This window comes from Corvus kubaryi, unplaced genomic scaffold (assembly GCF_017639235.1).
Source record: "Corvus kubaryi isolate FWS band 111438036 unplaced genomic scaffold, C.kubaryi_AGA036_p1.0 37334, whole genome shotgun sequence".
In the NCBI taxonomy this organism is placed as follows: Eukaryota; Metazoa; Chordata; class Aves; order Passeriformes; family Corvidae; genus Corvus; species Corvus kubaryi.
Genome location: NW_024581108.1, coordinates 724741 through 749426, shown reverse-complemented (window position 1 = coordinate 749426; position 24686 = coordinate 724741). Strand labels below are relative to the sequence as shown.

At 49.5% G+C, this 24686-nt stretch overlaps 1 protein-coding gene across 4 annotated transcripts in view; it reads left to right on the top strand.

The window, feature by feature from the left end:
* Positions 1-1371: 1371 nt before the first annotated feature.
* RXRG (retinoid X receptor gamma) overlaps positions 1372-24686 on the top strand; it is a 37006-nt gene continuing 13691 nt past the window's right edge. Inside the window, exon 1 of one of the 4 annotated variants that reach the window (XM_042029724.1) lies at positions 1372-1512. In XM_042029724.1, the coding sequence (XP_041885658.1) occupies positions 1416-1512 (97 nt within the window). In that variant the 5' untranslated portion in view covers positions 1372-1415. Of the gene's footprint in view, positions 1513-12136; positions 12174-17083; positions 17481-20816; positions 20883-24686 lie in introns of those variants that run through there. The other 3 variants (XM_042029726.1, XM_042029725.1, XM_042029727.1) reach the window with 3 other exon arrangements.

The window sequence follows — 24686 nt, the reverse complement described above, 5'->3', positions numbered from 1 at the left end:
CTCACCTCCTGGCTTCAATCCAGACTACCCTGCAGGGTTTCAGATCCATGAGAACTTGAATTTGAGGAATTTGTGGCAGTTTTGGATTAAGAATTTCCTGAAAATGCTAACAAAATCAAACCAGCAATTTGTCACCCTTGCTAGCTCTGCATGCCTGCATTCCCTGTGGCTTCTCCTGTAGATGTTCTGGCACTTGGCACTGATGTGAAAGGGACTGTGTGGCCCAGCTTGGCTTTGGCAATGTTCTGGCTGCTGCTCTCAGCAGTGCAGAGTTTCTAAATCCTGAAAGTCTCTGGAAGGCAATGTCTTGAGACCACTCTGCACTTTGGGGCCTGTATGTTTTGTTGCTGTAAATGTGGAGAAATCTTGCAGAGGGAGGTGTTTAAAACCCCCTCGAACGTCTGACTCACACCCCAGAGGAATTCTTGGTGGAGTTGTGCTGGGCTGGGCAGCACACAGTGTACAGGATGGGGCAGTGGAGGCAGATTAATCTTGTCCTTCACAACCCCGGCAGTGTTGACACAGCCTGAAGGGGAGCGCAAAGGAGATGAGATACCAAGATTATCAGTTCAGACAGGGGAGAGGAATGCTGTTTGCTTGTAGCTCTTCTCCACCAGGACTGGCAAAATCCAAACATGAGGGAAGATGTCTATGCATGGTTAGAGAATGTAACAGAGATAAGCGAGCACAGGAACAAGGCCAGGGGCTCTAACTTCAGCACCAGAAAAACCGGTCACAGCACAGGCTGGTTGTTTTCTGAAAGCCTTCTGGAGACAAGGGTCTGTCCAGGTCACCTGCAAGAGCTAGGGACACTGCCCAGAAATGTGTACAGGACATTGCTACCTTCACACCTGCTCCCAATGTCCTCAGACAGCTTCAGTGAGACAAAACCAGCTATGCTTGGTCTCCACTAGAATCCAGTGGTGATGAGGCTAACACTGCCACCTTCTTGATGTTTGTTACCAGACAGAGCTGGTGCAGATGAGAAAAAAAAGTCAACTGGCAGAGAGAAGGAGAAAAGCAGAACTGAGACAGATGCTCAGACTGGATGGATGGCAGTTGTTTGCTTGGTTTTGTTCCTTTAGGAGCTGGGATTAGAAGAGAAGTTGCTTCCAGGAGACACTTTCTCAGCAGAGCCACTGCGGACAGACTGCTTTGCGTGGCAGGGCCTTTCCCAGGCAGCCCGTGCAGCCAGCCCTCCCCTGCCCTCCCCCTGGCATTGCAACATCTCCTGCTTTCCAAAGAGACAGGAGCCTGAAGAGCAAACACAGGAAACCCCAGCCCCGGTCAAGGTCTGGGAGGTAAATTTGTAACTTAGGACAGATTGTGAAGATGCTGCTCTGTAATATGTAAATATTCCTTTCTTTCTCCAACAACCCAGAGCCACTGAGAGAGCTGATCCCAAACCTCCCTTCATGGTTGAGTCTGCTGAAGAGACAGGACGCAGATTGGAAATGCAGCCGGGCACACAGGCTCCTTATTCCCTGGAGATGGGATCCTTCCCTCACTTCTGTAAGTCCTGCCCTGACCCCGGGCTCAGCTGGGGGCTGGGAGGCTGCATGGGACACCACTGTGAGCATTGCCAAGAAGTGTGGGGTGTGCCCAGCCTCCTGGGCATGCTGCTCCTTTAGCCATCAGTGCAAACTGAACAGAGCCTTTATGGGACTTCAATTTGGGTGCAGGTTTTGGAAACAAACCCTCATAACACTGTGCTGCACTCTCCACTGCAGGAGAGTTTAGACACTGGGAAAAGCTATTTAATGGGAATGGTGGAGGTGTGATGGGACAGATGGGCTGGGGAAGGAGGTGGCAGCTCTGTTCTTGAAGGTCTTTGGTCTGATTTGGGGCAGGAAGATGGGCAAGTTGAGCTTGTGTTCCTCTGTGCTTCTTCTAGACCTGTGAGTCTGTGCTTTCTTCCCACAATGGAGGGAAAGAAAAGTGTTTGGGGTGTGGAAGGGGATACTATATTTATTGATGGCTTCTATTAAAGGAGTTCTGGGGATCAGCTCATAAAGGTTAAAAAAGAACAGGTGGAAGTTACCCGTAGAGCTAGTTAAGGGTTTTCCATGAGAATAATACTTTTAACAAAGTGATGGTTCACTAAAAACTGAACCTCACCCTAGATAAATATTGATTTTGTCAAATATATTAAATATGTGTGTATGCACAGAGAGAGAGAGAATTCCACTGGAAAACTGTCTTAATGGCCTAATTAATTTCAGATCCTTTTGAACCTGGTTTGGGTTTTGACCTGATTTAATGTGTTTCACCACCTCTGCTGCATGTGAGCTTTTTGCAATATATGTGTATCAATATTCTGACCAAAAGGAATATACTTATTTGCCTTTATATATTTCCAAGTCACACAAAATATAAACCAGCTACCTCTCTTGCTGCTTTATTAGTAAATATGTCACATATCCATATCAGTATCAAGTTTAATTAGCATCAGCAGGTACACTATTTGCCTGATTCCTATATATCAGTGGCACAATGCTGGAATTGATCCAGTCAGATGCAAAGTAACCTTTGCACTGGTTCTGAACTCTGGGAATCAAAACCAACCTGTGTTGGGCAGGTGCGTAAGAAAAGGACAGAGAGAAAATTATATTCTTGTCTCTGAGCTCTAAAAAACTGTCATGAGAGCCACAAAGGCTCTCATCCTGCCAGCCTATTTTCACCCCTCAGGATGAAGGAAGGCTGTACAAGGTCCCTGTCTGGTGCTCAGCCTCAGTCTCAGTTTCAGGCTTAGACCCCAGACCCTGTTGTCTGGAAGTGATCCACAGAGGATTTGTCACCAGCTGCAGCCAACAGAGCCCAGAGATGAAGTCTAGCGTGTGCTGCCCAAACCAGTTGCAGGTACTCACAGGCTGGCCCCTTCCACTCTGCATCTGTCAATAAAGTGAGCATCCTTCCCATCCTGACTTTTCCCAGCTGACCTTTTTAAGCCCAGTCGCAGGTTCTGCCCAATCTTCCCTTTGACAGCTCTGAAGATTCATTCTGAACGTTGCAGAGGCAGTTGGTTTAGCGGAGAGGTCTGCAACCTTTCCTGGGCTGGCCTGCCTTTCCCTCCTCAGAGACAAGCTCACGCACACCCGACACTTGCGGGGAGCTGGGTGATGCTGCCTTTACCATGGTCCCCTTCAGACAGTGAGCTTGGAGCTGGCTTTTGCATGAGAAAGAAATGTCTGTGTGAAGTCAGGGAGCTGGGAAATCACAGGTGACTGGAACAACAGCAACAACTCCTACTGCAACTTCCATGAACATCAGTGACCTCCGAGGGAGAAGACTTTTATTACTGAGCTACTCCTTGCACTGGAGAAGGAACAGTAAAAGAACTTTAATTAGCTAATGAGGAGGAGGTTACTCCTAGACTAGACCTAGAGTGTTGTAGAAGGCATCACTGCAGTGACAGCAGTAGAGGAAAGGGTGGAAATGTATTTGTTGCAGATATTTTCTGCTTCAGCTAAAGTCCCAAGGGCTTTTTTACCCACAGGATGAGGCTAGAGGGTGGTTTGGAATTAGATCTCTCTTATCCTGTGATCTTGTTTGGTTTCTTTCCTTGCTCTTGCTGCAGTAGCTTGCTGGGGTGATTCAGAAACTGAGCTGAAAGCCTTCACCATGTGCCTGGTGTGATGCCTGGCCCTGTAAGTCCGTCGCCTGGGCTAAGCAATATCCCGCTGCCCAGAAGGCACTGCCTCGCTGGGCTGCCCTTGGGAAAGGGAGAGACAGAAGCTGTCTGGAGCAGGTTCCTCTGTGCCCTCTCCTGTGGCCAAGGGGCAGTGCAGCAGCTCTGAAGGACCAGGATGCCAACGCCTGTTCTGTCCTTGATGTCGGTGGTTGCTGAGCACACAGCTCTCTTGTCAGATGAGCCCTTCTGCCCTGTGGGGTTTTTGCAAAGCTCTTATTTCCTTTCTTGTTACAGTTTCTTAGTGGAAAGCCTTTGATACAGTTCTGGCAGAAATTGCTCTCACCACGGCATGCCTCTTCTGAATTTTCTCCAGAAACATTGCTGGATCCTGAACAAGACATTTTGGGGCCAGGTTTTGGATGGTCCATTGTGGTCCTGTGAGGGGTGACAGAGGTGACGGCTTCATTGTGGGGAAGCCAGGCTGCCTCCACTCTCAACTGGCAGAAGTCCTATGCTGTCAGGAGTTTTACAATGTATTTACAATGTATTTTTTGTTATAGCTTATATTACTGTGGTTATATATGTATTTATTACTAGAGTAACTAGAGTTTTCAGTGTTTGGAGGAAGAAAAGCATTACACTGCAAATCTTGTAGGAGAAGCTGAGTTCAGATACTGAGACAGACTCAGGGGTGGATTCTTCTGTTGTTGGCACTAGCCCTGCTGGGCTTGAGGGCACAAAGCCGAAGTGCACAAGGAATCTCAGCCTCCTTCTAAAAACAAACAGAATCTGAGTCTGCCATCCCTCAGCACCCTGGGGAGTACATGGTGCGTCTGCTGCAAACCCAGAGTGGATGAAGTTGCCTGGGGAGTTTGGCTGTTTTGAGGTGCAGGCTCACTCCTTTCCCCTTGGGTCCATTTCTTTGGGATCCCCAGTTGAAAGGAAGGCATGAGAGAAAAGGTGTCTTGTCTGGGTGCTGAGAGCTGTGCTTCCTGGTCCTTTGCATAGGAGCCAGCAGGGTTACAGGAGGATATAGCACTGTTTTGGGAGGAAGGCTGCCTCAATGGATGGCCGGCCCTGCAGGCAATGAAGGGGTTAAAGCTCAGCCGTTCTGCCCAATCAGTCTGGCTTGCCTGTAATAACCAATTAACGAAGTGTAATTGTGCAAATCCATATGTGGCAGTAATTACCAGAGAGATTAATGGATTCCTTCCTTTCTAAGCGGACCCCACCGCAGCTTGCCAGCGTCCCCCCGCCACCTGAAAGGGTTCGGAGAGGGGGGAAAGCAGGAGCCGCTCTTCCCTGGACACTCTGTGATGAAGCCAAGCGGACAGGGAGGCCCTGTGGGAACTGCCCCGTGCTTGTTTAAATAACCCTTTTCATCTCCCTGCTTTCCTTACGTACAGCTCGCTGCTCCCTGGCTTGGACGTGGCCTCTTGAGGACAGTTCGTGCCCAGCCTGTCGGGGCCCGGGCTGCCATGTCCCTGCCCTCCCCATTGTCCATTCATTCCCTCCTCCCTGTTCCCCTGTTTAGCCCTAATTGCTTCAGAATATCGCGTCTGTTTGCCCTCTTCTTTTGTAGCTTTGTTATTTTAGTTGCAATGGGTAATCCAGCAAACTGTTAAAGGCATACACGAGGCGAGGAGGGGACAGCAGGGCGCCTGGGGCAGGTTTTCAGGCCAGGATATGGGGTTGCATTTGGGGGATGGCAGCTTGCAGGCAGGCTGGGCCTGACACATGATCTCGGGTGGGTTTTCTTAGGGACATGTGACCACAGAAGCCAAGAGTGATCCTGGAGCCTGTGAATACTTCCCCCTCCTAATGCTCTGGGTGGTGAAACAGGGCATTGAGTCCTGCTGAGGGAGGAGGGGGTGCATTTTCAGACCTGTTCCCTGGCAAATCACCAACTGGGCAGCACAGACCCCTCCACAGCTGCACCAGCACATTGAGCATTTGAGATGCTAAGTGGCTTGTCCCAGCCTGGTTAGACTTAACTCCACATCACACACGTCTGAGCGCTGCTGACCCACGGGGAGAGGGAGCTGGGAGAGCTCAGCCCCGTGTCTGTGCTGGGCGATGCTCCCTGCCCCTGACAGGAATCTCGTGCAGAGCCCCAGCCCGTGGGGAGGGCTGATGTGCTGGCCGGGGAGCCATCCGTCACCAGCCGCACGCACAGGGCTGCACGTGCCCCGGGGGTGGCTGTGCCTGCTCAGCAGGGGATGGGGCAGGTGGCCGGGGAGCCCTTCACTGGGATGCCAGGGAGTGGTCACATCACATCTCGAGTCAAGCATCCTCCCTGCCTTCCTCTCCAGGCTAAAAAAGTGATGCTGGGGTTTGAACCTGGGTCTGTGAATTTATTTGTGTGTGTTTATCTGTGTGCAGGCTGGGACTTGGACTTGGGGTAGGTCAGAGCTGTGTGGGCCAGGTGAGAGCTTGTCCTGGATGTAAAAAGCAGTCAGACAGAGCCAAGTCAAAGGTCAATCCATCTTGAAAATGATGGATGCTTCCAGGGAAGATAAGAGCAGAGTGTGTTTGAGTGTCCTTCCTCCAGCAGGTACCTACCAGCAGCCTCTGCCCTGAACTGCTCAGCATCTTCCATCACTGATAACCCTGTGGGTCCAGGACTGGCTGCCCCAAATCTGTGATGATATCTGCACAGATATCCCTGTAGAGCACATCTGGCCCTCGCCTGGCTGTTCTCTGGCAGCCCTGGCCCCACTCACTGCCACATACACATGGTGACAGATGTAAATGGCCTTTTTCTTACTGCTGACTTGTTGCAAAGGCCAGGAATGTGGCTGCTCCGAGGGAGTGGCTGTGTAAGGTGCTCATCAGAGACACAAGCAAGGCTCTTCTCCAAGGAGGATTACAGATGATGGGGGAGGTTCTGGGAGATTCTTTCCTGGAGGTGATGGGAATGCACAGAAAGGTGCAAATTCCTAGAGGATTGGGAGAGGTGGAGAACACTGACTGAGATTCTGCTTTTGGGTCTCCTTGCTTGGTGTTCTGGGAGCCAGGCCACACAGATAGCTTGGTTTCCATCCAGGAAAAGGTGCCAGGGCTGCTCTTGGGTATTCCAAATGGGATTGTTTTTTTTGTCAGAGAGGTGTGTCTGTTGGAGGCCCTTGATTCTTTTAGCTCTTCCATTTCAACCAACCACAGGTTCATCAATACTCCTCTTCCCTTGCTGCTGGGAGATTATGTGTGCCAAAACACAGCATGTAAACATGTTCCCTCGGTCTGCTCTGCTTGTGGGATCTTGAGGTAGCCCATGTCTTGGGGGAGCAGCCTTTCTGGAAATCTTCCCACCAGGCACAGATGCCCAGGCGGATTCAGGGAAATAGTTGGGACACTGAGGGATGTATCTTGCACAGTTTATGGCATGCTTGAAGTGTTGGGTCCTTGCTGCCCTGGATTTTAGGTGCCAGGGCTGCAAGATTTAGTAGATAGGTGTGATTTAAAAGCCTCAATAATTAAATGAGTCGTGGAGACTGATTTGTGAGGATATGGCTTGGCTCTCAAATGTCCAGAGTTCCCAGTGGGAACATCCCTTGGCCTGTGCTGACTCCCAAACTGTGCTTGGGAACTATCTGATGGGAAGTGCCAGTCTGCAACGACCAGGACAGACCCTGGGACTGTGCCCCAGGACTGGCGAATTTATCAACCTTTGGGGGTGTGCTGCTGGTCTGGAAAACTTAAGGCCTGAAAAGGGACTGGGCTCCAGATTTTTCAGCTGGGATATGTCTGGCTAGCAGAGGAGACAGCTCTGTGGAGAAGCTGATCTTCAGGGCTTGCTTTAATAAGCTGACTTAAGTCAGTGCACATCAGTGCAGTGCCAGTACTTGAGTATGCCCACATCATCCCAGGTCATTTCTCTGCTTCTGCTGTGTAGAGGCTGCTCCTTCTGCTCAGAGGCTCAAAAGGACAGGGCCAAAGTGTGTGGCTGGTGCTCTTCTTTCTCCCTCTTTCTCTACTGTGAAGGAGTTGAGGGGCAAAGAGCAGATATTTGACAGCAAATGTCATTCCACATCCCTGCAAATTCTTCACGTGCTTGCTCCTTGCTGCTGGGCTGTCTCATGTGGTGTGGTCTGTCCCTGTCTTGATTCAGGGCTGTTCCTTTCTTTAGGGCATAGGGAATTCTGTCATGCTCCCATGGCTTTAAATACCAGTGGATTTTCCATTTGGTGGAGGGGAACATGTGGCTTTTGAGAGGAGACTATGAAAGCAATGGAGGGCATTGATGAGGAAAGGGATGCTCACTGCAGCTGGCTCCTTACCCACCTGTTGGCTGCACAGGGAGGAGAAGGGATTTAAACATCTTCTGCAGGGAAACACTAGGAGGAACCCATCTTGTGGGAGAACATTTTGGCTGAGTTTCATGTTGTGTTTATCTCCCTTCAGCTACCACTGGAAGGTGAGTCCCAGGGGAGGGACAGCTGCTAGGACAGATGAGAGGTTGTGTGTCTGTGTGGGCAAGGCACAGAGGTGGCTTGGTCCTCTGCATGTCAAACAGACTGGGCTGGCGGAATGTTAACTGAAATTGGTTGTGTCTATAAAGAGATGATCTCAAAATGAACCTGTTGCTCTTCTGTGAAGTGGAAATGTCTGCATGGCTTAGGGGACAGACACAAACTACCAAGAGTGGAGAGGTTTGAGCCACGAGAGGAGGCAGAGACAGTGAGGGCTAAGGTGAGGTCTTTATATCCCCCTTCTCCTTTTTTTACTGCCAGTTAATGAAGGAATTCTTTGGGCATTTCTTACCTTAAATACATTTTATGCCTCATGTCCTTGGGCAACAAGACTTGGGTTGTGCTTCATTTCTTCCAGTTGCCATGCCTGGGCTGTGTCTCTGGATCCAGTGTTTGTGGAGAGGCTGCACAGGCATATCTGCACCAGAGCATGGACAGGGGTGTATCTCTTGGCAAAGATGGGGTCTGGTTTACTGGTTAGGGGGGTGCGGTGTGGGTTTTTTTTTCCCCTGATGACTCAGAAGCATCATAGGTGTCAGCTGGGGGCTTGCATGTGCAGGGTTGCTGGATGAGGGTATTTGGAGCAATGGAAACTTGTTCCAAGGCTTGCTTGAAATTCCTGAGTGGAGTTCAGGAGACCCTTCCCCAGGAATACTGTGTCCTTACAGAAACAAGAGATTTTTGTGCATGAGAGGAGAAAGCAAAGCCTTGAGAAACCTGCCTCTCCCTCCTTCTTGAGGACACACTTGTGTTTTACTGGTATTTGATTTCCTTCCTTACTCTCAGGGGACCCAATGGACAGGAAGAAATCTACTGTAAAAGGGGTTAGTGTGCCAATGGCACTTGCAGAAGTGAAGTGGAGGTGGGATCCAGGTGAGCTGTCTGGTTCTGAGGAGCTCCAAGCATCCTGTGAGAGGGGCAGCATCCCACTGTGGCTTATAGAAAATGCCTCACTGATTGGAGCAAGGACTAAACTCCAAAGACAGCTGGCTGAGAAGTGCTGACTGCAGCTGTGCCTTGGTGATTTGGTGGATGTGACTTTTGGGCCTTTGGTCCAGATCAGAAGCTCTGTGGCCATGTGACTCATCATGCTAATCTGGCATAAATGCCCTCTCCTTCCTCAGATCTTTTCTAATTATTGTAGTGGGCCAATTTGATAGGACAGGCTCTATCCTGGATCAGATATGCTGGCTGCCAGGGAGCAGACTCTATTGGAGACACGAAAGGAGAGACAGGAGTGATTCAGAGAAAGCTGGAGCCCTCACTGTGGCATTCATGCGACAATGTGCAGTCAGATGCTCACACCTGATCCAGGCAGTGCTCAGTGCAGAAACCCAGTGTGAACAAGCTTAAAGCTGTGGCCTTTCTGCCTTGGAGAAAACACGGATTAGAAATCCAAAAGTACATGCTGAGCTCCCCTCTCCCATGGCAGGACACAGAGGGGCCTGGAATTAGATGTCTTATGATAGATATCAACCTTCTGGGCTTTTGGGGCCTGGCTGCTGTGGCTGGGACCTTGGGGACCCATGGCTGTGCCCTCAGCCATGAAGGTACTGGTGGCTACCCCTTGATGTGAAGCTGTTCCTCTTGGATGCCTCCAGCTCTCCTCCCCTGAGAAAGGAGATACTCCAAGCAGAAATAACCCCTGTTACCTTGAACTCCAGGATAGCCACGTTTGCCTGTCTGGTATAAATAGACCATCTGAGGCAGCCGGATGTGATGGAGATTGACAGGTTGTCTCTGGAGTTTTGCACTTGCTGAAGCAGGAGGAAATGTAAAAGCATGAATGTGGGGATGCACAGCATGAGAGCAGCAAGCAAAACCCCCCAGCTGCACAGAAGGCCATGGCACCTGCTGGGGGGATGCAGGTGGGGGCCCTTTGTGGTCCTGTGCAGGGCACTGCTGTGACAAGACCTTCCCCAGCCTGTGCTGAGCTCCGGTGGCCATGCAAGGTCCAGCAGCTGCCTTGTGTGTCACCCAGCTCAGGCTCTTGCCAAGAAGGGGAAGAGTCTGCTCACAGACATCCAGGTTTCCCAGCAAAAAGAGAATGAAGAATAGAGCAGGATCAAGGGGGAAAAAAAAGAGGTTGAAAGCTTTCCAGAAGTTCTGTAGAGATAGGTACGGGGACCAAGTTTCACTTAGGTAGTTTGTTTCTAGGTGGTCAGAGAAGCCTCTAAATCAGCATTTTCTTGTGACTGAAGGTTGCCTTTTAAATTTTTTTAAAGTCCTTGTCCCTACAAGCAATAACGTAGGGTTGACCTGGACAAGGAACATCTTCTGTTGAAATGTTTTTCTGAAAAATGGTTGCTGTGGGAAAACTGGAAAATTGCATGGGCCGTGTCTTTCAAGATTTCTCTGAGAACATTTTTTTTTTTCCCCAGGAGATGAGAAAATCCTGGTCAGGGTGTAGTTTTCTTTGAAGGAAGATAACCTAGCTGTTTTCAGGCATTTTGCAGAAATCCCAGCTCCACATCATGTGAACAGCAGGGTTAGAGATGGGCTTGTGTTTAAACGACAACCTGTATGTTCTCTGGTGCTCTGATTGGAAAGTTTGCTTGCAGAGTGGTATCAAGGAGGTACCAAGTGAACCTTTCTTCACCTGTCCTTTGAATATCCCTTGCTGAACACCAAATGACTTGTCAAGGTGAGCTTAAGAGTTGAGTGTTCTCTTCCCAACAAAATCTCTTCTGGACACAAGGCCCTTTTGTCAGAGACCTGCTTTTGGATCTGAGTGACTTCAGCACTTGCACATAGAAATCCTCATTTCATTCAGTGCTCATCCAGCCTGGAATCCTGGTTTTACAGCACAGTTTGCTGTCTTGTACCATGGACAAGAGAAATAAGGTGCTCAGCTTGAAGTGTGAGGGACGGGTGACTCTCTCAGTTGAAATACTGGGGTTCCTTTCTTGTCTCCCTGATCTGTATTCCAGAAAAGGTAAAAAGGTAGAGTGACCTGTCTGAAAGCAGGCAGGGAGCCATGAACTCCCAAACTCTGAGCTTCCACTCTTGACCCACCCATTGCTTCTGGATACAATGCATGCCCAAATCTCTTTGTGGTGCAGCACAAGTCTCCTTCATTACAGGCTTGCTTATTCCCTTGCAAGCCCAACCCAAACCAATCCACACTTTTGACAAAGGAATATTTTCCAGAGGATCCAAATGCTACTTTTTTGGATCCACCTTCCCAGGAACACTTTGCTGCATGCTTTTCCATGACGCTACTGCTGCTGACCTTTCTGCTCTGGCAAGGGGGAGGCTCTGGGAAGCACATAGGCAGTGATTCTTCACTGTTACAAAGGCCGGGATTGTTGGCAGCTTGACGCCCCAGAAAGTGTCTAATTGACTTGACTCTCTCTAGCTGGGCTCCGAATGGATTTTCTGCCTCAGGATATCTTGGCGTTATAGTGGACCTGTTGTTTTTGCTGCCCTCATGATATTCAAAAGTGCATTGTTGGAGCAGAAAGCGTGAGTCAGAGCGGATGTGCGGAGGGAGCTGCCTGTCACCCCATGAGCCACTGCCAGCGCACAGGAGCGAGACAGGGTCACCTGCCAGCCGCACTCAAGGGCTTAAAACTCTCTTGGAGCATCCCGGAGTGTGAGCTTGGCTTGATGGGTACAGCTGACAGGCATAAATCTGCCCTTTGCATCTCAGGGAACATTAGCATGAAAATATCTCTGCTAGTTTAGCAATGTTTGTCCACTCCAGTGCATCTCCAGTGTGGGCTTGGTCCAGGTGCCTTCTGAGCTGGGCAGAGGCCTTGTCAGGTATCTCTGTCACCTTGCACAAATGCCTGTGAGTGCTTTACTGTCATCTGTGTCAATATATGTAAGTGCCACCACTGGTGCCTGTCTGAGGAGGTAATTCCCTGCAGGATTGGGCAGCTGGGCTCTGCAACCAGCAAAGCTGCTGGAGGTGCTTAGGCAGACATAAGAGGATTTGGTGACACCACTGATTAGTGTCGAGGGCCTCATTATGGTGCTGGTAATTGAAGGTCTCCCGAGGTTTAAACAGGCTGGGAATTATCTGCCCTCAGAGGCTGCGCTTGGCTGCATGGGATGGTGCTTTCTGCAAGGTAGGCAGTGCCCTCCCTGGAGCAGCCTGGCACTGGGGATGGTGGCCCTGGCCCTGAGACCTTGGGGATGGGACCCACACTGGGGGGCAGCTGTGGGGCTCAGGGAGAGAGAGGGAAGGCCTGGGGAGAAGGAGAGGGCAGGCTGTGTTTCTGCAGGTGTGTTTGTGGTGCTGCTGTTTGAATATGCTGCTGTTGGTAATTGCATTAGCCTGGTGGGGCTCTGGGCCTAATTTCATTAGCTTGGTGTCTGTGGTTATTGCTGGACATGAGAAAGGGCAGGGCTGCATGGAGAAGGGCTGATGCAGCAATTCCCCTCCTCTCCATCTCCAGGGAAACACCTTGCTTTTGGTGACTTTTGCCTGTCCCAGGCCAATACCAACCAGTGCAACAGATGGATGAGGTTGGCTCAATCCACTTGTTAGCTTGGAGAAATCCAGTTTCAAGTCCCTGCCCTGGCATTGACTTCCTGTTTGGCCCTGAGCAGGTCACCTGGTGTCTGTCCACCCTCAGAGGCCAGCAGGGAGGAGAATGGGCATTTTTGGCTCCTGGGGCACTCAGCCTGGTAGCCCTTATTGCACCTCATTAGCCATATGAAGGGAGCCCCAGTTCTAACACCAGCACTCCATGGGCAATGGGTTTTCCCTGGGATTCTGTCGCTCTGGAGCAGTGTGGCAGGACAAAATGAACATGCAGCTGTGGGATTATAAAAGCTGCAACCTTTTCATTTGGTCATATCTATGGCATCAGTATCTACATAGACTGCCTCTGCCTTTAAACAAAGATGAGGTGGGGCTTGTGGAATTCTTGAACATATTTGGGGTTTTCCTGGTTCAAGGAAAAGGGACCATATTTAATTTCCAGTTTTCTTGGTTCTGGTGCAGAGTGGGATAAAATTATTCCCCTGTAGACCTTTACACAGTCAGGGTCTGGCTCCAGACACCAGCATCCTGAAAGGAGCAGTACTGGTGGAGGAGTTCTTTGATATGCTATTCCAACACACTGCAGAAATATTCTCTGCAGTACAGTGGCCTTAGAAAGCTAACTGGGAGGCGGGCGAGTGAGCTGGGGATCCCAACACAATGCTAGCATCTTGGATGGCTTGAACAGTTCTGCTTTGTCAAGAGTCCTGCTCTGACTGATGCCCCCAGGTGTGGCTGCTGGATGCCCACTGGCAGCACTGAATCCCATCTGGATGCAGCATGGCAATGGTTTTCCTTCCTAAATTAACAGTGGCAGTCATAATGTCTCCTCCTTTTACACAACAACGACAATGGGCGGGGGAATAAAAAGCGTTAATACTTTGAAGCTGTGAATTGTGCTATTCTAGAAGAAACTGAGGGGCTGCCTCAGTAAGGTCCTGCAATACTACTTAAGAGAGGCTGGGCTGGCTCCTGGAGTCTGTCTGTCACAGACTGATTTGGGTGCAGGGACTGGAACTTCTCCACACTCCAAAATCCATGGTGGTCTCCTAAATTAATTGCCTGCCACTTGATTTGCCTGAGGAAAGGGCCTGGAGGGGTTTCCTTGAAGTTGCTCTGTGTGTGCATGTGTTCTGCAGTGCTAAGCACTCACTAACCCAGATCTGCTAAAAATCAATAAAGTAATCCACTTACTGCTTGGGACTGCCAACCTTTTTAAGGAGCTCAGAGCTGTTTTGTCTTCTTTCCTCTCCCAAAGAAAGAAAAGAGCTGTGAGGAAGGGGGTGCTGACAGAGCTGGTCTAAAATCAGGCTCTTTGCTCTGGGCAGATCAATAAAAATAATTCCCTACTAAAACGTCATTAGCATGGAATTAAAGCTGCTGAGATCCCGTGTGGTGGGTAAGAATTAATGGTACTGCTAAATCTCGGCGTGGTTGGTGCTTAGAACGCAAAGCCGCTTCGCTGCTCACACCTCCCCATTCCCAGAGCTGCCAGGGCTGAACTGAGCATGCAGCTGGCTCAGCCCCTGCTCTGTCCCACGGCTGCTTGGCAAGGGCACAAACCCTCTTATTCAGCCTCAGGGCAAGGGACAAGCCAGGCTGGGATGGCAGGGAGGTGTGACTCAAGCAGGTGGAAGCGAAACTGCTGTGCAAGAGTGGATTTGTCTCAAAACAGCATCTCAGTTCTGAGTGCTGGTGGGCACCTGGGGACCAGGGGTACATGGACCCACTGTGTCTCTGCATGGGTGCTGGACAGGCAGGCTTCCCATCATGCCAACACTTTCCCATGACACCAGATCAGAGAAACATCCCTCAGGCAGGTTGTGTGTGGGGCTGCACAAAGTCCTCCTGTGTGGAAGTTTTGGATCTTATTGAGTACGTGTGTGTGTGTGTGAAAAATCACTTCTTTTGGAAGCAGATTGTTTGCTAGGCTTTTTGATTGAAAATTTTTGCTTTCAGTCTTGTCACAGAGGAAAAAAACTTGCCCTGCTGAGAAATCCAATTTTCTATCAGGGGATTGAAACAAGCCACCTTGCAGCCTGTTCCTCAGCAGTGCCCTGGGTTTCTGCCTGCAGGGCATGGAGGTATCCCTGCCTTGTGCCTGGCTTTTGCTTCCTGCCCCTAACAAGAGTCCCCAGCGTGGCTGTTAAAGGACAGCACTGGAGGCAAGGCCAGGGTTATCCTGAAATAGCAAACTTTGCCTACAGGTTAGAAATCCTTGTGGTTGCTGGGATTGATGCCACTTGGATTAGACAGGGTGGAGCATGGGGCAGCCTCCACTGAAACAGGAGCTGTGCCTACAACTCCTGCACCTGGATGTAGCTGTGAACACTTGCAGGATGGGCCTGATCTGAGGAAGGACATTCACTGGGGATGTCCTTTTTATATGTTGGGGTGGTGGCAGGACAGGACACAAGCTCAGCTGAACAGGGAGAGGGACAGGACATAGCACCACACATTCAGATGGTGCTGTGTTGTGCTCTCATGCTGGTTATCAAACCCTTTAAGTCTCCCTTCCCCAGAGCTCAAAACTTATGGCCAGTGAGCAGGATGTGTAAGCATTGGTGCTCAGCTGCCTCTCCTCCTCCAGAAACAGTTCTGCAGTGCCATTAGTGTTTGTGCAATAAAACAAATGAGATGTGAAAGGTGGCCAGATAGAAAATACAAGAGTGATCTCTGCTGTTTGTATTCCCCCTGTGAGACTGCAGTTGCTTGGTGTTTTTTTTGCCTCAGTAGAACCTACTCTGAATACTGATCTCTTGTTTTCTTTTTTTTTTAACTGTGAGAAAAAACAGTGTGTATAAACGTGGACCACAGCTAATGGGCTATACAGAATGCTGATACCGCTGCCTGCAAACCTCCTTGCTCCTGACAGCAGGCAGGTTATCCATTTGTTCTGCTGTGTGGAGATGCACTCCCAAATGTTAGGTTCCCATTCTCAGGTAAACTCTAAGTCCTGGAGCTGATCTGATATACCCGCTGCCCATTAAGAGCTGTGCATCCATGTCATGGTGTCCTCCTGATACTGCACATTACCAAGTCCTCACACATTGATGGAAGGGCAGAAATTGGAGGAAACAAAATTACCTTTTAAAAATAATTTAAAGGTAGTTAATATAAGGGTGAGGAAAGACCTTTTCCCTTGTTTAAACTCTAGCTAGGGATAAATGGATGTGGCAATGTCTGAGAGCAAAGGAAGAAACAGAGCTAACAAGGGTAACCTTTCCTTCTGCACATGCGATAGCTCAGGGCTGACTGCACCTCAGTCAGCATCTGCCTGAGCTGCTGCTGGGCGCTCTGAACAGCTCTGGGTTGGCATATTCCATGCCTTCCCCTTCCAGCATGCTTAGTGCCAAAGGGCAAAATGGGCCCTGGGGTGACCTGGAGGGATCCAAGTGCCAGAAGGCCCTTGTAGGATGCCAAACATCCTAATCTGCTCTTCCCTCTTTTTGTCTTGCCGCTTCCATGCCATGCTCCCCATGGTCCCCATGGTTCACAGTCTCCCTGGGAAGGCAAAGCCCCTTGCTAGCCCTGAGCCCCCTTTCTCTGCCATGTGGCCAATGGGTCTGCAACCCATCTTCTCCTCCAGCATACATGTAAGTGCAGACCTCAGTCTCCGGTCTCTGGCAAAATTCCTCCCTCCTCCATTCCTTTGAGGTGGCTTCATTTGAGGCTTCCCAGATCAGAAACCAGAAACAGTGGGCTGTGATGTTGCCTGTATCCTTGGCTCTGCCCAGAATTGCATGAGTTTGGCTGGGGCCTTGCCAGGCAGGGAACAGAGGCTGTTCCTGATTTGGAGTACCAGTCACTGGAGGAGGCAGTGCTGAGGACTTCGTGGGGCTCTGCCCCAGCCTGGCAACTGGCTGCTTGTTTCCGCTTATTTCTGCACATTTCCTGCAGAAGTTCATTGTCAGGATGGCTGGGCATTAGATTGAAGTTGTGGATGTACATCTGGGGCTGTCTGTAGCCTAATGCACTCTGCTGCCCTGGCTGTGAACTTCACTGACTGTATGCAGCATGGATTGAGCCCCCCCGGGCTCTGTTCTGTGTCCCACCTCTTCTCAATCCATACAGCTTTAGCAACTGGTTAATGACGTGATGTTTTTTGATGTGGTTTGTGTGTCTTTTGTACTCTTTTGGGTAGGGTTGGGGATGAGAGTTGAGCTTCCAGCTCTGCTAGCCCCAGGAAGATCCCGGTCCTCCTCAGCCTTGGCTGCATTTCCTACGGGTGACTGCAGTCCAGCACCACAGGGCCGTGACTTGATGTCGGGAGCACAGCTGAGGCACGATTTGGTGTGGGATGGGAGTGTGGATGTGGAACTCCTCTGGGCGAGGGCTGGTCCTTTGCCTGGCCAGAGAAGCCCTCCACATGGCCGGGGTCGGTGTAACTAATCCACCGCATCGAGTCTTCACTGGTGGAAAAGCAAAGCACCCCCCTCCTTCCCCACGATGCTCCTCCCCTAAACAACTTAACCTCTCCCCCTCCTCCCAATTTCTGATCTATCCCGGAGCCGTCGTGCACTGATTGGCGTCTTAGCTGGGCGATTATGCTCGCTGGCCGGTCCGCCGTGAATTCGCAGGGAGCCGAGCCAGCTGAGCACGGGAGCCGGCGCTGAGCGGCGGAGAACAAGGGCATGTCTCAGCCCGGCCGGCAGCTGCTGCCGGCGTGAAGCGAGGATGAGGCCGCGGGAGGAGGCAGCTGCCCTGGCACCCTCCGAGAGCCCCTGCTCCTGCAGAGCCATGTCCCGACCCCGGCGGGCTGCGCTGCGCTCCGGGCAGCTTTGAAGTTAGAGGAGGCAGTTGTGTTTAGAAAGGCAAGCGATGAACTGAAGATTAAACATGTATGGGAATTATCCTCACTTCATTAAGTTTCCTGCAGGCTTTGGCAGTAAGTATTTTACTTGCGTTTGCAATCTGTGCCTTCTGGGTTAGGTGGAGGAACTGATCCCGCAGTAGGACTCGGGGGCGGGGGGTGTAAAGGGAATTTAAAAGCGTGTTTAACCTAGCTCGGATGTGGCTGTAACCTACAGTGCCCGTGTGCTTGTGAGTGAAGCTGTCCTGTGGTTTTATGTGCTGTGAACTTCTGCACAGCCAAACCAGGCTGCCTGAAATTTTGCAGGCTTGAGTCAAACCACTGCACTCTGCTTTGAAGTTTAGTATATCATTTGGGAGATGCATCTATGTGTCTGTGTGAGGTGGCTTGAATCTCTTCATTGAAAGAACAGGATCAAACCAAGTAAGCATCTTCCCAATTTAATTTTTCTTAAGTTGTTTGGGAAAAAATTACTTTTCAAACATAAAACACCCCCCGAGAAAATTTTAAGAGGGCTATTTCCTTGCCTTGTGGCTGTCTCCTGCCCTTGTGACACAGACACCACCATAATCGTGTGAAGTTGTGTCAGATTAGCCAAGTGAGGCTGCCCAGGGAGACGGCGGAGGGCTGGGGCTGTGATACCCCTGTGCACACCACCGTGAGCAAGCCGTGGCTGCAGAAACCACAGCTGCTCTAGGGAAATGGACTTTGCAATTACTCGCTCATTATTTTTATCTGAAGTTACTCCTCTTGCCCGGACATGGGGAATGTGCAAGGGGAATGGGTTGAGGAGCCTATGTAGGTTGGAGAACTTGGCTGCGAGGGGCTGAGAGCATCCACCTATTGACTGCTGACAAAAGTACTGGGGCTGTGCCAGGGAACTTAAAGTGCATGGATGTGCAAAGTCTTAGTATCTCTGGAAAACTCCTCAAGTTGTTCCCAGCCCTTCAAGGTGGGTAAATGGCTCTAGGATTCGCTCTGGAAGCCCTCAGGCTGCGTACATCAGCCTGTTATTTCTCTGCTGGAGGAGCAGTTCATGCAGACATCAAACTGCACATGGGATGTTCCCGCTATGTGTATGGGTTTCTTTTCCCCTCCCTCTTGCACCAGATGCTCACCTCTGGTAATTCTCCAACTCCAGAAAAGTCATTGGTATTGCATCAAGTCATCATCGAGTTTCACAAGCGCTCAACTTTCCAAAATACCTTTTTAGGCTGTTTCTGGAGAAAAGAGATGACTCCTTGGGAGAATCTATTGCTCACTGGTGTTTTTAAGGACCAAACAAAGACCAGCTGAACTCTCTCCCATTGCTGTAATAAGAGTGAAACAATGAAAGTGTTATTTGTATTTAATTTATTACTATTACAAATTTGCAATGAACCAAAAGAAAAGTGACATTCAAGCTGATCTTCATAGGAACCAGGCAGAGATCCCTGTAGGGACAACAGTCACAGCACTCAGCAGAGCCTTTGAGTGATTTCTAGGAGAGGAAATTGGTAATAGGAGCAGAGGGATTGCTGTTCCACCAATAAAGGCGAAGGGACTGTTCTCCAACGGTTCAGTATATTGGGAGTTTAACTTTCATTTAAAGTATTAAACTGGTGTTTTAACCTGCTTCTAACTTGGTATTAGAAACAGAGGTGTTTTCTGTATGTGAATGCCTGACAGAGATGCAAAAGCATCGGCCAGCTTTTGTTTGGGATGCTTTAAAACAGCTACTCTGTCCTGTCCTGTGCTCCCTGGATGCAGGTTACCACTCACACTCCACTCAAAGCCAGAGGGCTTCCATGTCCCTGAGGCAGCTTGGTGATGTGGCAGCTCCCCCTCCTTGGGTGGTTGGGTCTGCAGAGGGGTATTTCTGGCTGGTTGAGAAAGCGATAGCTGCCCTAGCCAGACAGCTTATGGCTGTGAGAGAAGGGAGTCAGGCTTTGGAGCAGGAGAGATCGTGGTGACCACAGAAGGGAGGGAGCTTCCACTGCCTTGGGTCCTCACCATGAAGCCCATGCAGACAGCCTGCATCTCCATCAGGCCCGCAGTGTGTACGTGGCTTTGCTGCTCCCCCATCTTTTGAAATAGCTGTGAAACTGTTCCTGGATGTGCATCGGAGGGAACATCAGCATGCAAGAGCAGTGTCCACAGTAAGCTGTCAGCTTGTAGCATTCATTGCACTGTGTTGCTGGAGGGCAAAGTTAAGGTGATGTGGCTGCTGCTGTTCAGTGTATCTAGATCTTATTGCATTCAGATTTCCTTTAGCTCTGAAATTCTGGGCTTCATTTGGAGCACAATGGCAAAAAAATACCAAATGTGCACTTGCTGTCTTTTTCTTTGCTTTCAGGTAACTGTTACATCTGCTTTACCTTAATTTTATCTTCATTCAGGTTAGAAATAAGGTACATGTTTACGATGGCGTGTATAACACTCACTTTGATCTTAAACATCTGAATAGCACCACCAGATTTGTCTGAGAAAGTACATACGCAACTTGGTCATAAGCACATGATTGTGAAAAGGACAATCAGACTCCAAGGTGTTACAGATGAGTTTGTAGAATAGCAGGGAAAATGTTCAGATGAGTCACCCTTAGACATCTAAAGCAGGAGATGTGTGCTAAGGCTGGGCTATAGGAGCAAAGAAAGGGCTCAAAAATGTGTTTTTATTCTCCAGAAGGATGCATTTCACCCAAAGCCCAGCTCCCAGAACAAGGAAAGATGCTGTGCTGGCTGTCCTCTGTCTTTGAGCACTCTCTGGCACAGTTGGTTGGGGACAAGAACTAACTTGGCTCCTCCACAAAGTCTCTTTTATTAGTACTCATGTAACTTGGCCTGCGGCCACACCACCTCCGGCTGTAATCTTGTCAGCTCTCCCAAGCAAAGTGGGGTTAGGCCAGGTTGTTTGGGGGATAGGGAGAGGAAAACGCAGACTGTGCCTGGAGTGGCTCTGCTGCCTACCTGGGTGGCTGGCTGGCACCTTTTTCACATGTGATGGTCCCAGGTTTTGTGACCTGCAGGATGCTTTTTTCCCTGGATATCATAGCTTGCTGTGTCCATTCCTATAACTGTGGATGTGAAGATGGAAAAGAGCCCTTGGACCCAGCAAAGGTGTGAGAAAATCCAGTGACTGTGCAACTCCTGCATCTAGGAAAATGCAATTTAAAATTTTTTTTTAATTTTTCTTTTAAAGCAGGAGACACTTGCCTTCAATTGCCTGGGGCAACCACAGATCCTGCAGTCAGTGGGATCCATTCTCCTGGGGACCTGTAGCCTCTCCGTGAATTCAAAGACAGCTGTAGGAATTTGTGCATGTTTTTTCCTGGTGGCTGCTGGCCAAGTGGGAAATCTCATCAATCGATCATGAAAAACCCTTCAGGCCTCAAATTCTACAACTTTTTCTTTTTTTTTTTTTTTTTTTGAGATGAGGAACTTTATCCAACTCTTATGTGTTACTGTGGTCACCAGGGGGATGTGATACCTTGTTAGGGTAAGTAAATTTGGCTTGCAGTTCATTTTTAATTACTTGATGTGTAGTTGCTAAAGGATGCCGGCTCAGCAGCAAATGCTATTTTGAGGTCTTGGCCTGATTTGACTGAAATTAGACAGTGGGTCAATAGCTTAGTATGTCCAAGGACATTTGGACACAGTACACAGCTTCTTGTGGCCAGGTTTTGGATGGCCCCTGTTTGCAAGGGAGGCAGAGGAGCATTACCAAAGAGGAGAGGGAACAGCTCTTCCCACCACCTGGAGAGCCAAGGGAAACCTTCTGCTGCCCTGTGTAGGTCCCTGTTGGAGAAGCCCCTGCTCACACATGTGCCAGTACACCTCCTGAAAGTTTTGCTCCTTGTTTTTAGTGGTCAGGGAAGGCGGCATTATTTATTGACTTGGAGTTGAGCAGGAGGATAGAAAACACAGGGATTACTGGTCCTTAAAAGCAAGGCAAACCCACTAACCTTTCTGTAGGATATTAGCATGGCAATCTGTAGTGTCTGGGGGAATCTGCTTGGACAGTTAAAAATATCACCAGAAAGGGAACAGTTTTGTGGTTTATCTTCTGTGTATTAAACAAAAATGACTTCTGCAGTCATAGAAGCAAAACTTTGCTGGATTCCAGTTACCATGGGTACCCTGCTACATAACTGCAGCCAGTTTCAGGAGTGTTTCTCACAGGTATTTCCCCTTCAAGGTTGTCCCCAAGGACAAGCTGTTTTCCAGGCTGTACCTCCCACGCACATTCACGCTCCTCTCCTGAAATCAGCCCTTCTCTGTCTCTTCCCACTTCTCAGTGCTTTCTGATCTGCAGAGGATGAAGTATCTGCAAAGTCATGTGTCAGGCAAGGGAATTCACACCTTTAAATGTTTGTGCCAGTGAAATGAACCTTTTCTCTGAAGCCTCAGGAGCACAAGTGTGTTTTTCATTATTTGATGACTTCCAGCTTTTGATTCTCTCTGATATTAAAAAGGAAACTGTGAATGTTGAAAGTATCATCATCTGTAGGCTTGCCAGGGATCTTCAAGGATTGCTTTAGACCTTAGTTGATGTCAGACCCCAGTGTTGAACATGGGTATTTCTCTCAAGGCTTTGCTGAGTGTTAGAGCTGAAGGGGCATTAGCCAAAACAAATTTGCAACCTGTGGTGGTTAGACAGTGTGTGTAGTGCTTGGATGTTTCTGGTCTCTGCATTCTCATTCTTCTTTCTACTCAGATGTAAGTGCTGAAACTGATGTTTGCTGCCATTATTTGTGTAAAAATCAAGACAGTTTTATTGGTTGCAGCCTGGATGCTTCTCTTCTTACTGCCTTCACCAAGGTATTTGGGGTCACTTGTGCACTCTTGCAAAAGAGGAGTCTTTGTTTCCATGCTTTCCCCAGCTTTACCTGGGAAGTGCTTGGAGCACAGAGGTGCATCCAAGGTGCCTTTATCGAGCTCACATTGGTTCAGTTTAGCTGTGTTAGCCCAGACCTGGCTGTTTAGCCTTGGTGTGGTGGACCTGGAGCTCTTGTGCTCTGCAGGTGCATCTGTTGGATACCTACACATCTGCTGTGATGTAGATGGTGTTCTTCTACTGATTTATGAGGCTATTCATGCAAGTTTCCTATCCCTGGACTAGGATTTTGCTAAAGTGAAGATGAAGCACAGTTGGAAGTCGAGTATCAAAGCTTCATGTCCTTGCTCAGCTTCAGTAGCCAGTGGGTGAATATAATGCTGTTGTTTATGTCCTCAAGGGCAGTATTTTCAAAATGCAGAGAACTGTTTCTTGGGGTCTTCCTTCATTATTTTTTCTAATGTCAGCAGAGATGTCTAAGCTGGCATTGGATATGATCCTTATTCTGAATGCTGAAGCAACAGGATGGATGCTGTGTCTGCGTGTGTACGCACTTCCAGCTGCTCCCTGCCACAAACAATGCTGTAATTTGCAGAGGCACTTTGAAACAATGAAGCACTCAGATGCAATTTCTTAAGCTTTGCTTCCTTCAAAGAGAAGGCTGGAGTTTGTGTTTCTGTTCAAGGGAGTTGGTGGAGAATTGATGGAGGCACTGGGTTGTCTGGGAACTGCATGTTTGCAGTGGAGATACTGGAAAATCCACATAATCCTCCTGTCCTCTCTTTCCCTGCTCCTCCAGGGGAGAAATAAATGCAATATCGAGCTTCCCTGAACTTGGACGGGAAGCTACCTGTCCACGCATTAATGTGGAGAAGGGAAACGGGGAAGAAAGACAAACAGCCCCACTTGCGGATCAGCAATAACCAATGATGAATGTGGAGTGGGTGGCTCCAAGCAGCAGCAAGCCCTGGTGCTCGATGTAGGTCTCAGCTGGCCTTCCGCAGCCGGCGGGCAGGGCCGTGCAGCCGCAGAGGCCTGGCTCCCGAGCGGGGCTGCCCTGGGCTCGGGCCCCGCCGCGCTGGCCGCCTCCCCGGCCGCGCTGTCAGCTCGCGTTACCCGGTGGACGCACGGCGGGCCCGCCCGGCCTGGGTAAATGCCACCTGTGCCGAGTGCCGCTGCGCAGGCGGGGGCGGCCGGCCGTGGCTGGCGTGCGGGACTGAGTCCTGTCTCCCCAGCCCACCCTGCTCTGTCCCAGAGCTGCTTCCCTGCTACAGAGCGGCTGCTCGCTGGCCCTGCTCCGCTGCCATTTGTCTGTCCCCCAAATGATGGGAGAGAGTACCTCGAGTAAAGCCATTCCATCCCGGTGAGCCCAAGACCTTTCTGGGTTCTGCTGGGAGTTGTGGGACACAGACCACCAGTATTTTCTTGGAAGTCATTTAATTTGATTATTTTCTTTCAAAACTTGAAGTCTTGGCTGTTTGCACAGTCCAAACCTCCCTGACTTCTTTGAACTGAAACAAGTTTGAGCATACTCAGCTGAGCGAATAATTAATCCCAGTGTCAAGGAAGCTTTGGCATGGCTCTTCCTGCACACCTTTCAGCCATGAAAATTGTTCTTCTCACAAGCTGATGGTCTGCTGACAGTCATTTCTTATATCCCTCTCAGAGCACTCCAGCCTGAAAATGAGAATCTGAGAGGAGGATTTTCCCCAGGTGCAGGAGAATGCATTTCCTCTCCCCTGGGGACTGGCTTAGCAGACTTACCCCAGAAAGGGACTGGAAGTCAAAGTTTTTTGTTGTTTGTGGGCTTCTTTGTCATTGCTGTTGTGCTTTTCTAAATGGGGACTTTATTACAATTTGTAACAGATGGATAAAGTTGTTGTTTGGTAACTGGAAGGTTTACACTGCTGGATTTGACCAAGGGGCTTGTCAGAGCCTTGGCAGGACACTGTGGCCAGGCGCTGTAGAAACAAGCATGTTAACTCCGGTTTGTGTCATCAGGCCCTGGCAAAGCCTGACTTTACACCTCTGTGCTCTCCAGTAGGTATTTTCATTTATCCATCCATTCACCTCCATCAGCAAACACTCCTTCATGCATTCATGCTTCCTCTTTGGTATCTCATTGCTGGTGTAACAGAGGTACAAGCCCTCTAGGTTTCCTGGCTTTGACCTTTGATCCCATCCTAGGGTCTAGGGGGTTCCCCTGGGCACAGCCCTGAAACATTTGCCCCTTGGCAGGGATATAAGCACACTGTGGGGCTTGCCCTGGCCAGCAGCCTCCTTGGGTGAAAGCCTTGCTCTGGGCCCTTACGAAACTTGGAGCCTCTCTAATGGAGAAACTTAGCAGTGACAGTGTTTCTATAAGGTCTGGCATAAAAGCAAACAGTTAAATAACTCTCCTGGGTGTATTTTCTTATTGGTTTAAATCTTCTGCATGATACTTTCAAAATATGCCCTTTTCTATGT